The sequence below is a fragment of the Podarcis erhardii genome, assembly GCF_964252035.2.
Source record: "Podarcis erhardii genome assembly, chromosome: 4".
Lineage (NCBI taxonomy): Eukaryota > Metazoa > Chordata > Lepidosauria > Squamata > Lacertidae > Podarcis > Podarcis erhardii.
In genome coordinates, this window is record NC_138508.1 from 18011995 (window position 1) to 18027419 (window position 15425).

General features: G+C 45.3%; 2 protein-coding genes across 7 annotated transcripts in view; one reads left to right on the plus strand and one right to left on the minus strand.

Moving 5' to 3' along the window:
• Positions 1-3583: 3583 nt before the first annotated feature.
• CMTR2 (cap methyltransferase 2) lies at positions 3584-10393 on the minus strand. Of its 2 annotated transcripts, none has more exons than XM_081860326.1 (2): positions 10064-10393; positions 3584-8089 (listed from the first exon to the last, which is right to left on the minus strand). In XM_081860326.1, exon 2 carries the CDS (start codon positions 8068-8070, stop codon positions 5788-5790), a length of 2283 nt encoding a protein of 760 aa, XP_081716452.1. In that variant the 5' UTR covers positions 8071-8089; positions 10064-10393; the 3' UTR covers positions 3584-5787. The 2 variants fall into 2 exon arrangements, with proteins under 2 accessions (XP_081716452.1, XP_081716451.1); XM_081860325.1 differs by having other exon boundaries at positions 8838-10193.
• CEP295 (centrosomal protein 295) overlaps positions 10349-15425 on the plus strand; it is a 35367-nt gene continuing 30290 nt past the window's right edge. For 2 of the 5 annotated variants that reach the window (XM_081860016.1, XM_081860020.1), the window contains exons 1-2: positions 10593-10882; positions 14726-14858. In XM_081860016.1, the coding sequence (XP_081716142.1) occupies positions 14751-14858 (108 nt within the window). In that variant the 5' untranslated portion in view covers positions 10593-10882; positions 14726-14750. Of the gene's footprint in view, positions 10477-10592; positions 10883-14725; positions 14859-15425 lie in introns of those variants that run through there. The other 3 variants (XM_081860018.1, XM_081860017.1, XM_081860019.1) reach the window with 3 other exon arrangements.

Genomic DNA, 15425 nt, shown 5'->3' on the forward strand with positions numbered 1-15425 from the left:
AGGAAGGAATCGAGGCTGTGGGCAAGGGGGGAGGAATTTATTCCTTCAGGAATGACCGCTCCCCACATTAAATGGGGGCGGGGATTTGCCTGGTCGCGCACAGCCCCCTGGACCCTATGCAGCACCATTAGCACAGGCTTGGCTTCGCCTTCCCCCGGTGGGGTACCTGGAGGTCCCCGCCTACCTCAGCCAGTTGCCCAATCCCGCCTGGGGAGGCGTTGCCAAGGTAATCAGGCCAGGTAGGGGGAGGGACCACCCTGTCCACACAATAGAGGGAGGATCTTACCTGGGAATCATCAGTTGGCTCCAGAGCTTCTCCCACCCTACCCACCCTCAGTTAAGACTTCTTTTGCAGCATACCCTTTTCTCCACAGGTAGGCGGGCGCTGCTACATCAAGGTTGTTGTTGAAGGGCCAGAAAGGAATTCCCCTGCATTGACAGGTTTGCCTTTCCCGTAGCAAAACGTCACATCTTTGGCACTATCAGGCCTTGGGTGGAATACTTTAGTCTATCTTCCCTAAATTGGGGATGGGCGTGTAGCGGTGACTCACCCCCCTTCTCTTTGCGGCGGCGATACTAGGGTTCCCCGTAATGGGGTTGTTTTGAGGGGAGGCTTTGGCCGTATGCCAAGAGGTTGTCATTGCTCTCTCCTGCGGCGACGGCGTAACGGGGACGGGCTCTCTCTGCTTGAACATATGTTCTCCAGAGCCAGCCCACCCCCCCCACACACTCTGGATAACCCTGATGTTCCCCAGATCCCCGGTGGGGGACTGGGAGGGATAAACGGCCAATGCCTGAGCCAAGGTCTACCTACATCTGAAACATAATAAAGTTGTGGCCAATTTTAATCCTATAGTACATTGTCTTGAGTCGTTATTCCACATGGGGGCCGCCTAGGGTTTTGGGGGACTCCGCCTGTCCACGCAATTAAGAGGCAGGCACATTACAGTTGTTGAATGGAGCAGTCACAGAGAAGCAAGCTATTGCCCTTCTGAGTATCAGCCAGGTGTGGCTGCCTCACAGGGCACCATCACTTCTTTTGTTGTCCTAATGGTGGCCCTCAAGTGGCAGCTATGGTCATTCTCTCACAAAGAATCTCACCTGACTAATTCTGCAATGGAATCCTCTGTTAGATTTTTAACCCTTGCTGAATCCAGGAGTCCAGGAATTAGAAGGGACTCGGCCATCATACAGATTGACCCCCCCCCAAAAAAACTGACAAGTTATTATTGGAGTTGGAGGATATACTTTTGGTTGGCTTGTAAGCCTCTATGCAGTTCAGCTGAGGTTTATCACCCCCTCTCTGCTCATCTGATGCTCAGAGAGGGCATGATTTGCATCCCTATTAGCAGGGCGCTTTTTTCAGCTGGAACCCATCAGAACTCAGTCCTGGCACCTCTCAGGTGGGCGCCATTGCCATTATGTAAGAGAACAAGGGAGGCGAATTCCAGCACTCCTTTTTCTAGAAAAATAGCACTGTCTATTAGGGCTCTGCATGAACTCCAGGGATGTGTTTACTTTAACCTTTTTATCTCTTTGCTGTTGCTTCCAAAATAAGTGAGATCTTGTAGGGAGGACCAGCTCCCCAACTGGGGGATGGCCACCCCGATCTAAATTTTGCAACACTTGCCATGGCGAGTGCTGAGTCCTGTATGTGGGGGACACATTACTGATTCAGGGCATCTCCTTAAAACCCAGAACACCAAGCTGGATACCGTATTTTTCGCTCTATAAGACGCACCTAGTTTTAGAGGAGAACCAAAAAAAAAAAAATATTCTCTCCCTCTCTGCGCAGTGGCCCTTCAGTGAAGCGGCAGGAGAAATGGAGCCCCTTCCATTTCTCCTCCCGCTTCACTGAAGGGGCTCTGCGCAGAGAGGGAAAGCTGTGCAGCGACTCTCCAGCGAAGCGAAGCCAGGAGAGCAAGAGGGATCAGTGCACACCGACCCCTCTCACTCTCCTGGCTTCAGGGATAGCTGCCTGAAGCCACAAAGCCTGCATTCGCTCCATAAGACACACACACATTTCCCCTTACTTTTTAGGAGGGGAAAAGTGCATCCTATAGAGCAAAAAATACGGTAATTTTGCATTAGTCTTAGGCAGGGAACATCTGTTCTCGACATAGGTTTCGAAACTGCGTCTAGCAGGTCCTCTAAATTTGGAAGCCTGTCAGTCCTGACAGGACGCATTGCCAGGAACAATAGTTCAAGCGAGGTTCCCGAGCAGCTGCAGGCACAGTGGATTGAGAGCTAATTGGCCTATTTATTGCAGATAATTATGCATATCGTTATAATTGAAGGAGCATCACTTTTATGGCTGCTGTGAGGCATCCTGGGCTTTTCAGGTCGATTGTAGTAGGGTTCTTTTTGAAAACGCACGTGGCAGATGCAGAGTGTGGTCTGTGTGAAATAATTGTGCATATGTTTGCAGCATCTGAAGTTTTCCAGCTAATCTCCAGAGACGGAGAACATAATTATTTATACCCAGTCTCTTACCTTCCTCCAAAATACTTGACTGCTGTGCAGATCCACCTGCTCTGGAGAGAGGGGACAGGAAGCAATTTAAATGAGAGACTCAAATGGGACTTCTGCTTATATAGACACATACCCTAACCTAACAGAGAACCTGACTCTCCAGGGGTCAATCTTTTGGTCTCGGAAATGCCACTACCTACAGCCAAAAGGGAGGTGGCAGCAGGTTTGGGGGACCTCGGAAGTTTACAGAACTAGAAAAAAAAATGAGGAACCCACACTGCTCAATTGAGGCAGTGCAAACTTGGCAGGCATGGTGGTTGCTAGCTCCCTGTTAAGAGAGAAGGGGAACAGAAAATCAGGGGAATGGAATGGAGTCTCCTGGCACAAGACTTTGCTGGCTGGCTGGCTAAAACCCGGTCTCACTTGTCCTCTCTATGTTCAGGACGGGAGTGCCATTCCTTACATAGCCAAAACGGAACCACAAACATTCTGCTTTGAGTTCCACAATGTACAAAAGGAAGGATCCAAATGACAAGCAAATTTCCACGCAGGCCTCATGCACATTCCTTTAACACGGACAAATTCCTTCCAACCTAGCTACCTTCACAGCTTGCCTTGAGAATAAAGGAAAAAGAGGGACCCTCTCGTAATGTGGACATTAGTCAAAATTGCAAACAAAGGTGTTTCTACTTAGAGAAATTTGCACCGAATGCCTACAAATTCTAATGACGATTTAAAAAATATGTATCTCAGATTGCAATGGAAAATGCGAATAACTGAATTTAAGAAGTCCATCAGTATTGCCTGATGTGGACACCAGTTTGAGCGCAGCAAAAATATTAACTGGGCCAGTAGAGAGCATTATTCTCAGGTAAAGTTAACATTACAGGCTAAAACTAACTGGAAGGAAATGTTTATAATGAGTAAAACCCCACAAAAACCTTAAGTTATTTTGAAATTTCTATTACATTTTTTTTTTTTTTTTGCAATAACCCAATCAGTTCTACTTTTCTTCAGCAATTTCCAAACGTGTATGGTGTTTCTTCACAGCCACAACAAGGTTTTTTTTTTAAGTATACGCTTCAAGAAGAATCACACACAACACAGAAAATAAAACAAAAATTGTATTTTCAAAATCATTTTTTCTTAGTTTCCTCTAGATCAAACTTTCTTGCTGTTCATAATTTACAAAGCTCAAAACAGAAATAAGAGTAGCCAAATCAAAGTAGCAACATGAGGCGCCAACCATTTGTTTCAAAACAATGTCAACCATCCTTTTGAAGCTTAAAATAATAATAAAAATTAAAATAAAAAACCAAGGGAAAAACAACATCTGGAGATTTTTTTTACCAAATCTAGCTTGCCAAGCACATCTGGAAACACCCAGTTTCCTTAAAATACACTACATTGAACTTACAGGTGAAAAGGAATGAAAATTCTCTCTGGAAAATTCGTATCTGGAAAATGGGGGAAGAGTCAGAAGGGCAACGAGAGAGCCTGAGCTACAAGACTGTGGACACTTGTGGACCAATAATAACTTCGTTATTGCAAAAAAGTAAAAGAAGTGTAACCTGGCAGGGAGAGGATGCATTTTACAGTGGTGAAACTGCACATCTTCGCTTTCCCTCTGCAACCATGATGCACTCAACACTGCTCATGCAGTGTTCCTCTTCTTCACCCTGCAGCCGGCACTCCCAAAATCTGCTCCGGAGGTCCCCCCAACCCTCTGGAGCAGATTTTTGGGGCATGTGGGAGGCTGCAAGGAGGAGAAAAGGAAGGTGAAGTCCTGTTGCACAAGCAGGAGGCCATTCTCATTGCACAATGACAGGGTTGGATACGGACATTAGCTCAAGGCCACAGGCACATTAGGAGTACAGTTTACTAGGAAGTGACGGCCTAGCCTCATAGTGAAGCAGAGTCACACAGCTCCTGTCTACTCTGGTAGGGCTTGCACAGGAGAACCTCCCAGGGGATGCTAGTTTAAGGTATTTGTTTGGCAGTTGTGCAGAAGATACAACTTCTCAGGTGGAAAGGCTGCATGCAGCTTCCCTAACAGCACTGGGAGTTTCAGCCAGCTGAATGCTCTTGCTGGTTGACAGGTACTCAATAGCTGCTTGTTATTCACATGCTAACACTGCCTGAACAGCCCCTTGCTGGCCAATGTTCTTCCAGACCAGCTGCTCACAGCGTGGTTAGGATCCAATCCTGCAGCTCTGAGCCATCACAAGACACTCATTGCACCCGAATGAGGAAAGGGTGAACTGAAACCATGAAAAATGGAAAAATGTGTCCAAGATTCACACTATCCCACATTAAACAGGCGGTTCCCAAACCAAAACAATGCCAGAATTCCATTTATCTTGTATTCCAAAGGGGAGGTGGAAGAAGAACAAAGGCCCGCCTTTGTTTGACTGACAGCAAGAGTCTACAGGGACTTTCCTGATGACTCAATCTTGTGGCTTTTATGTTCATAGCAGAAGCTCTTCCTGCACATTCACCTGAGTTCTGTCCCCACTACAAGCCTGGGGTCTGTTCTTATAGAAACACAGAAGGGTTATCCAGGATGGGAGTAGAAAGGCCTTGCAGAACTGGAGAAGTGGGTAAATGTTTTATCATAAGATCCTATATGCTGAAACACTCGACAGCACTGAAAAGGCACAATTAGGTTCACAGTTAAAAGGGGTGTTTGAAGCACATATACAAAACCCAGGTGAGCCTAGTGGAAGGGATGCCTTTAATTTCTAATACCACCATAGAAGCACCTGTCACAGAGTCAGATGCATGAAACAGCCAAGCAGGTACAGGTCTTTATCAAGTGATATCAGGTGGAGCAACTCTGTCAAATGGGTCATTATTATTATTGCTGCTCTCCACAAAGGGCAACAATCAGTTGGGAAAGACTCAGGTGATTTGCTCTGTGCATGCAGCCACACAATGAGCGTACATTTCCCAGCAATGTACTGCTCCTATTCACCTGAAGGCACCTTTAATGGAAGCCAGTGCTACTTCTGAAGCAGCACTAAGCTAGGCAGATTTGGTCCCAACTTATAAGTCAGAGTTAGGCATAGAAAAGGACTCTTTTTTCTGTTACAGCTGTGGCTCCTGTATAATAAAATTTCCCCAGGGCCTCATAAGTTGTATATAAACAGAGAACAAGGCAGCAGGATAGTAAAGTACAAAGGACAGCAGAGGAGGACTTATTGTCTCAAAATACCATATATTAAAAAAGGGTTCCCTATGGTTTAAAAAGAAGCATCCCCCCCCCCAGCAGATAGGTGAAAAAGGTGGAGGCAACTTGCGGCTTTGAACTAAAAGTCATGTCATTTGCTGTTGCTCGATTTGGACAATCAAATGCAGCTGTCTCTTTGCAATGGCGGTATTTAGGTCCCACAGAAACTCCAGCAACTGCCCCTTTAGAAGGTTCTCCATAGGCACAAACTGCAAGACTTGCTGCGGGGAGTCCGAGTCCAGCAGTACACCCATGAGCTTCTTCAGCTGTTGCATGTATTGGAAAACCGGATCTGGAAGACCTTGGTAGCCAGCGCAAAGCAGTACAGCGCTGGCCCCTAAGAGATGAGATGAGGTTGGGCAAGCAAATGAGATGTGCTGGAAACAACTGTGCAGTATGAAAACTAAGCCAGCAGTGAAGCGCGTAAAACAAGAAAGAATGGGCAGGAGCAAAGCGTCCCCTTCCTGAAGCTCTGGGAACGAACGCAAAAGGCACTCCAGGAGCTGCTGCTGGTATTTTGGTTCCCCATCGTGAAGCAACGAACAGCCAAACGTTGAGAGTGATGCAGACTCCAAGCGTTTAACTTCCAAGCCAGATGGGCTGTTGGCATCACAAAGCAATGGGAAGCCTACAGTCAAGCACTTTCTATGGCCAACGCAACCTTCATTTGGAACCTCCATCAGTTCAGACAATTCAGACAATATCAGTGACTCCGTAAGAACATTGCAAGATTGGCACTCTTGCTGTGCCAGGCTTCTGAGGGCGCCAATGCTTCCCCTGCCAACGAAAGATTTCTCAAGAGCTTCATTGAGGCTCTTCAGGACCTCACCATTACAGAAGGGAGAACACTTCACTCTCGGCAACCTCCGCCCCTCCAAGATGTACCATAACTGACACTCCAGGCCGCAAGAAGCTCCTTCCAAGATGCAATTTTTCCCGACGTTACCGAGGGAATGTTCTTCAGCCCATTGATTAAGACAGCCCTTGGCCACTTTCTCCTCCCATGTCAGAGACTCCAGAATCTTCCTCTCATTGTACGTGCAAAAGTATTTGTTCCTCTGCCCGCACCACTTGGAGTTCATGCTACAGCCCGCACGGGGCTTCTTCACAAGCCAGTTATTTCTGGCGATAGGCTTCATCTGGAACCGCTTCAAGAAGAACTCGACGGCGCAATCCCGTAAAGCGTTCAGCCTCGCCTGCTCCACCTCGCCCATGCACTCGAAGAGTCGGAGGTTCTCAGCAATGGTCTCGATTTGGTGCCTGTGGAAGAACGAACAGCACTCTTCGTGGGCTTTAAGGAAAGATTCTGGAATGGAGTGCTGGGGGAAAAGGGCCTTCTCGACCATGTCCGTCCCAAAGTTCTGCATCATCTTGGACAAAAGCAAGTGAATGGCCTCCCTGCCCAAATAGTGAAGGCAGACCACATACACCTCAGAATTCCCAGCTTTACTAGTGGCTGGTTTAAACACGTGAACCTCTTCGAAAGAGCAGTTCAGCAGATACAGCAAGCTAACGGAACAATGTTCAAACAGAGTGAACATCTTCAGAACGAAGGAGCCCCCGAGGCCAAGGGTCATTAAAGCAGTGACCGTTTCGCAGTAATGCAAAGAGGAAACCAGGGCTTCTTGCTCGCCTGGATTTCCTTGGCAATCAAAGCTCCCGTCGGATGTGACCAGGTGAACGGTGGCCATGTTGCTGATGAACTGCTGCAGTCCCGTGAGATGTTTGAGCGTCATCACATCCCCCGTGTTCTCAGGGCCAAAATACCACCAGGGCAGAGTGTTTGCGATAAGCCTGTCATCCATAATCATCATAAGGGTATCATTTGCTTCATGGTACGGGTTCAAGGTATTAGCTACCCAATTCCAGTCGCAAGGGATGCGGTGAGACTTGAGGTAATGATTGAGGCTGGCTATGAAGGCGCCAGGAGCCTCACAGAGATGGACAGAGTTGAGTTCTCCATTTTGAAGAGCATCGCTTGGGAGGAGAGGGAAGCTGCCCAGGATCTCGTGGAATTTGCACCAAGCTTGGGTACACAACTCAGCATTTACGGCTTGCTTGATGTGAGCAATGATCTTCCCTGCTTTGTTGGTGAAGGATGTGTGCTGATGCCACTCATCTAATTTCTTGTCGCTCAGCTGGTTCTTGACTTCATTTAGGGAATCCTTCAAGGAGGCAAGGGAACTGAACTCTTTGTGATCGCAGCTAAAAGTCTGGTTAGGATCTGGCAGCTGCCATTCATTGTTGGGTGGTTTGATGTACGAGAACTTCTTCCCAAAGAGATTCTCAATTTCAGCAATGATATCAGAACCAAACTTGTCAAGGGTTGTGGTCTGCTCAGTGTATGCTGCCTTCTTCTGCTTGTTCATTCTGAGAATGAGGCAAACTCTGGAGAAAAGAGGAGAAAACCAAATGAAGGAGGGAAAGTACTCAGGGGGATATCACTTGCTTTGCATGCAGATGATCCCAGGTTCAATCCCCATAATCTCCGGGTAGGGTTGTGAATGTCTCCTGTCTGAAATTTAGAGGAGTCGCTGTCAGTGTCAGTATGAACCAGGGGTGAGGAACCTTTTTCTTTTTTTTTCAATTTTTTTATTAATTTTCCACATTTACAACAAATATAACATATAAAAGACACAAAACAAAACACATTACAATACAGTGGTACCTCGGGTTACATACGCTTCAGGTTACAGACTCCGCTAACCCAGAAATATTACCTCGGGTTAAATACTTTGCTTTAGGATGAGAACAGAAATTGTGCTCCGGTGGCGCGACGGCAGCAGGAGGCCCCATTAGCTAAAGTGGTGCTTCAGGTTAAGCACAGTTTCAGGTTAAGAACAGACCTCCGGAACGAATTAAGTACTTAACCCGAGGTACCACTGTACTAAAAAGAAAAAGAAAAACACTTATTACTTCTAAAATCCAAATTAACTTTCATTGTTATCTGACTTCCTCAAATCCCCCCTAACTGAATTTCATTGTGACACCTTTGTGACAGTTCTCCAATATCATCTTTCTAATACAATTAACTTCTTGCATTTACTATATTCATCTCTTTTCTTACTAGTTTAAATCCATATTACTATACAACATTCTTATTCTAATCCTAGGCCTATTTGATACTTTCAAGTACCTTCTAATTATCTGTGAGGAAGCTTTTTCAGCCCAAGGACCGCATTGTTTTCTGGGCAACTTTTAGAGGGCCCCATGGCCGTGGTGGGTATGACCAGAGGCGGAAGTAGGCAGTGCATCAAAAGTAAACTTTACCTTTGTACTGTAAGCTGGTTTCTACTCTATCCTCCACCCAATACCAGACAATCAGACAATATCAGACTTCAAGACCACATTCCAGGTAAAAAAACCCAGGGTGTGAAGTGAGCGGTGGGGAAAGCTCTGAGGATCAAATAAAGGCGTGGGGGTGGGGTATGCATTTGGCCCCCATGCCTGAAGCCCCTTACTCCTGGTATAGACAGTGCTGAGCTAGATGGGCATTGTAGAGCAGCTATACGGGAGAGGGTTTTTGAGGGAGGGGGACGTTTAGTAATGGTTGATAAGATCTGCTGAAAGGACGTTCCGCTGGTGTGTGATGGGAGTTGTAGCCCAGCAACTAGGGAGCCAGAAAGTCAAGGCATAGCAATAACAGGCTCTACCAATAGCCCATGGACTGCAAGAAGATCAAACCTCTCCATTCTTAAGGAAATCAGCCCTGAGTGCTCACTGGAAGGACAGATCGTGAAGCTGAGGCTCCAATACTTTGGCCACCTCATGAGAAGAGAAGACTCCCTGGGAAAGACCCTGATGTTGGGAAAGATGGAGGGCACAAGGAGAAGGGGCGACAGAGGATGAGATGGTTGGACAGTGTTCTCGAAGCTACCAGCATGAGTTTGACCAAACTGCGGGAGGCAGTGGAAGACAGGAGTGCCTGGCGTGCTCTGATCCATGGGCTCACGAAGAGTCAGACACGACTAAACGACTAAACAACAACCAATAGTCTAAATCTGCACCCCAGTTTTGGCAAAACGCCCCCTGCATGATTTCTGTGACAAGCACTCAGGGCCCATGTAACTACACGACACAATTCCCAAAGGCAAATGAAGTTTTTTTAAAAAAGCCACTGAAGCAAGAAGTCAGGTATGCATCACATTCCCAAGGAGTACACGCTTCTTGTAATTCCCACGTTAATTTAGCGACAGCAAAGTATGCGTGTACATTCATTAACGCGGACAAGACCTCGACCCCGCCCCTTCCGCTACAGCCATGCATTCAAAGAGGATCTCCTTTTGATCTCCAATCAATACCCATGACGAACGAGGGGGAAAAAAACACCAAACCATTATCCGTGTAATTAAAAGTATTCACCCCCTACGCTGAAAACCAACAGCTGCGCATGCGTGCTTCCTTTTACGGGTGAGGCCGGGAGAAGGCTCCTTCCATTTCCGCGCAGGCGCACTTCGAGGCTCTAGTCTCCCTTTCGGGTCCGCCCTGTGAAACCGCTTCTCCTCTCGCCTTTTCCGGACCAGCCGCGCACGCGCAGAACGCTTTCGTCCCACCACCCTGTCGCGAGAGCCCGCCCGGTTTCCCGCGCGGCTTGGGCGGTTTCCACCCACCGGCCAATCGGAGAAGGCATGTGGGGGGCGGGGCGGGAAGGCGGTTTGGGGCGGCGGATGTGACGTCAGCAGCGGCGACTGGAGGCGGAAACTCTTGTGAGGGGGGTGAGGCTGTTGGAGGAGTCCGTTTTAATGAAGAACCTCGCGGGCGGCGTTAAGGCCAACGTAGGTATCGAGGCATAAGCCGCTTTGTGAGGCCTTCCCGAAAAGTAGTATATAAATATTGTAGAGAAATGACAATAAATTGAATAAATAAGCCATGGGCCACTTTTTATCACATGCATGAAGTGATTATCCAGCTAGCATAAAAAGAGCCGTTGGGAATCCGCTGAGGGGATCGGTTCAGCTCTTCCTCTACCCTCTTTATGAATATGAATCGGCACATTGTAATCAACTGCACGTCCGCCACGTTAGGTGACTAACTTTTAAGTACCTGGCAAAGTAGGCTGTGACCCATGGAAGCTTATTGGAGGAATCTGCGCAGGAGCGAAGAGGAGGAGATCTCACAAGCACGTTCAGGAAATTACAGTGAAGCCCAATTTCATTTTTAAGTAGCAGGACTTACTCAGAGGTAAGAATTCGCCCCTCTCCCTGTATGTTTGTTTTGGTGTAGAGATCCTGACTTTGTCTTAAACTGAAGTTCCCTATTACAAAAAGAAAAAATTCCAGTAGCACCATAGAGACCAACTAAGTTAGTTATTGGTATGAGCTTTCGTGTGCATGCACACTTCTTCAGATACAGTGGTACCTCTAGATACGAATGGGATCCGTTCTGGAGCCCTGTTCGTATCTAGAAGTAAATGTAACTAGCGATGGCAAATCTGCGCACGTGCGCATCGCTTTTTGCCGCTTCTGCGCATGCGCATGATGTCATTTTGAGCATCTGCGCATGTGCAAGCGGCGAAACCTGGAAGTAACGTGCGCCGTTACTTCCGGGTTGCCAAGGAGCGCAACTCGAACGCGCTCAACTCAAAGCGTATTCAACCCGAGGTATGACTGTACACTGAAAAGTCAGAAGACCCTTATATATAGTGAGAGAGTGGGGAGGGTTATTACTCAGAAGGGTGGTGGGAATGGGTGATTATGTTCAAACCCTGTTTTGTGTCAGATAATCTGCTTATTATCCTGGTTAGTTAACATTATGCTGGTTTGTGTGTCGCCGGAAATTCGGTTTTAAAACAAGCCCTGCGAGGGAGAGGAGTGTGGCGTGGTGTGGGAAGGAATATACCAGCTCAGAATTGGTTTCCAGCTTCATAAACTGGTTTGTGGAATGTACTTCTGAACAAAGCCATTCAATCAAATGCTCCTCAAGAAGAACCGTATTATTCTAAATGCATTAGTACTTAATGTACTGTTTTTAGGGCACCTTGGAGGTCTTTACTTCTCTTTATTTAAACAGTAGCATATATTGTATCTCGATAAACTTCCTGATTTTTAAGGTACCATAAGACTTGTTAATAAATGGGAGGAATTCACATTAACTCTTAGTATACTCTTCTCCAAGTGAACAGTTTCTTCAACAGTTTTCAATATGTGTAGCGTTATTGTGTAATATATGTGAATTAGCTTTTAGAATGCTTCAGATTTGATATAGATGCTAAATGTTAATTTGCTATTCTTTGCCTATTTTGCCCTCACAAAAACCTCAGTTTGAGAGGGAATAGCTTTTCCAAGGATGCTTGGCTAATCGCAATGAGAAAAAAATACTTGGGGGTAACGAAACACTGAAAAACAGCATGGTACCAATGGAGTATATTCTTAGACAGTATGCCCAATGTAAATTGTTGGTTGGGAGGGCAGTTGTTATTGTTTTGCAAACTCCCAATTCTGCAGTCATCCACTAGTCACATTTGACCTCTGCCGTTCCATAACTCTACCTCTGAACCAGATATGGTTCTTTATTATTTATTACGTTGACTTTCCTCGCTTCATTTTAACGACTTACAAGGATTCATCACTAATAACTGATTTGCAGCTCATGAGGAATTCAGATTTGCTGTATGTACACTAGTGTTAGTTGCCTGTAAATACTTGCATACATGTGCCATGAACTGTGATTGTGTTGTGTAGTGTAGCGTAGGGTGTGTGTGTGTGTCATGCTTTCTTGCTTTATGGCATGAATAAGACAAGGCAAACTGTTCCCACATATCAGAAACGAATGTGGCCTTTTGGGTTGTGGTGCCAAGCCTCTGAAATACCCTTTCTTTTTCCAGCTTGGCGGGGGGGGGGGGGCTATGCCTTATGCCCTTTGGAAAGAGGTTGAAAACATTGTCCTCCAAAGCTTTTAATGAAACCTAGCACTGTTTCTTACTCTGACATCGTTCATTGTTTCTTTCAATTGTTAATTGTTTTAACTGCTCTTACCTTGCTTTTTGTGATTTTATATTGTTAGCGATTTCACTAAGCATCATGATCAAGAGGCAAGATCAAAATACTTCAAATCAGGGTTAGGGATCAGCTGTGGCCCTTCAGATGCTATTGGACTGCAACTCCCGTCAGCCCCAATCACCATGGCCAATGGTTACGGATAAGGGAGTTCTAGACCAAGAACATTTTGGCAGACATAGGCTTTCCTCATTCCTGCTTTAGATCAATAACATACATTTGTTGCAACATTGTGAATTAGCCTTGCATGATTTTTAAACTGGGTTTCCTGAATCCAATCTTACTGCTGTCGCAACTATATCTTGATGTTGATTCCAGGACAGATATAGAATTGGTTCCTGTTCAACAAGGAAATTAAAATTTTAGTTAAAATTAAGCATGCACACCACAAACATGTTGTGCAATCCCATGCTTTTTATTTAGAAGTATGTCACCCTGAACTAATCAGGGCTTACTTTCTAGCAAGTTTGTTGAGGATTGCATTATTAGTTCTCTTAAGCTAAGCTCCCTTCACTGTGAACATGTTTAAATATGCTCTCCCTCCTTCCCAACTGTGTTTTCTTTGAACTGTTTTCCATGTTATAGAAGATGCTCTGTGAGTTTCTACAGCGTAAGTGACTTTTGACTGTTTTCCCTTCATAGCATTGGGTGGGCTTTGGAAATGCTGGGGTCTGATGTGGCTGCTGTTCTCAGAATAGCAACATGCCCTAAGGCAGCAAACAGGTTTCTCTTCGTTTTGAAATGTTTCATAAGCAACAGCTAATTTTGCATGAATATGATTAAGTGTTAGTAAGGGCAGGTTAACTGTCAGTGCGTGGGGTTTTTGTCATTTATTTTGGAGCCTTAGGGCAGTAAAGCAAAAAGCTATTTTGCCTCAAGCCACTGTAGTCAGAGAAGACTTAAGTTCTGGAGAATCCTCGTTGTATTGATATTTGTCACTTCAATGCAAATGTCTGCTTTTCATTTTTCTTTTTCATTTTTTTACATAGTTAAAATTCTTTTTTTTACACAAGGTTAGAGATCTCCCAAGACAGTCTTGTTTGAACATACCATGGGTAAAAGATGCATTAAGGAAGATCTTAAGATTTTGCTTGTTGGTTAAACTTTATGAAATTCAACCCACTGGAGGCCTTATGAACCCTCAGTGGTGCTTTTCTTTTGAAGCTGCTTGTGCGATACACTTTTGCTTTTGAAAAATGTAAGCTGAATCCTGTGCCCATTTATCCACCAGAGTAATTACGTATCTGTGTGAGTTCTGAAGTATGGAGGGAATATGCCCCAAAGGCAGCGTGACCTTGAGGTGCTTTCATATTGCTTGTTATATTTTCAGCTCTCCAATAAAGCTTTAGCTCAGTTCTTCAGAACAGCATTTTGATGGCGGTGAGAAATTTGAAAACAAGATGACAGTGTGTCTGAAAAGCATGGTGACAAGTAATCAAACCCCATTCATTTTACTTTCTCTTCCTTTTATTTTTATGCACACTTCATTACTTTTAAAAGCATTCCATTTGAAAGGGTGGAAGTAGTCTTTATACGCTATTCGTGAAGTGAATGGGGTGTTGTGCTTCCAGAAGGATGTACGGCTAAAATGTTCAGCATTTGCTTTGAATATTGTATGCCATATTGAAGAGGGCTAAATATGTATTGGGTAAAAAAAAGAACTAGAATTTAATTTCATTGATGGCTGAAGAGAAATGGCTCAAAACTAATGTTAGTCCATTCTTACAACTTGCACATTGTTCTTGTTAATTATAGTCAGGTGGTGCCAATGCCAGATAGTGTTCTCCACTACCCACAATAAAGTTATTTGGATTGGTAGATGGAGGAAGGCTGGTATGCCTACAGAAGGTTAGCTGATTAATCTCAGTCTCATTTCCTGCCCATGCTGTTGTCTTACCTGAACATAATTATTGTTGCCATGAGAACAAGCTTTTTGGTTCCTGTTGCAGACACTTGTTGATTTTGTGCTTTATCTTCACTAAGTTAGAGTGAAAGTTTATTCCTGTTGTATTTTGTTTTGCTAATGCAGAATAGAGCATTACACGTCTGCAAAGATGAAAAGAAAAGTGGCCAAAGCTGTGGGACTTAGACTTAGTCCCAATGAAGAAGCTCAGCTGCTGAAAGAAGAACATGAAAGGAGAAGGAAATTAAGGCTACAGCAGGTGTGTTTGCATTGTTGGGAATGGCCTTCCTTTAGGCCAGGGTTTCCCAAGCTTGGGTCTCCAGACTACAGGTCCCATCATCTTTGACCACTGCTCCTGCTAGCTGGGGATGATGGGAGTTGTAGTCCAACAACAGCTGGAGACCCAAGCTTGGGAAACCCTGCATGAGACAATTGAATCTGCAGGCTTCCACATTTTCATTCTGCATGGGAGCAGACTGATTCTGAGTCTGACAAGCTGTAGCATTTGCCCCAACCTGGGAGCTGCAGAGATTGAAGCGGGTCCTATCTTCAGTTTTATGGCAATTCTTGCCCCCCTCTCTGGTTCCATGGTTGAGAGAAGAGCTGTCCGTTGTGTCACCAAGACACCAGAGCACTTCAGCCACATATACTTTCCCACTCAGGAGCAAAAAAGGGTAGAGAGAACTTGACTACAGTGTTGCTGAGGTGTCAGCTATACAAGGTCAAATTAGCTAGGGATGATAGGAGTTGTAGTCCCAAAACATCTGGAGGGCCGAGTTTGCCTATGCCTGTTCTATTTCCTTGTTGCTGGCCCTTATTTCACAGG

Bases quoted from the DNA above. Each gene is read 5' to 3' on its own strand.
- CMTR2 (XM_081860326.1), bottom strand. From the start codon at position 8,070: ATGAACAAGCAGAAGAAGGCAGCATACACTGAGCAGACCACAACCCTT.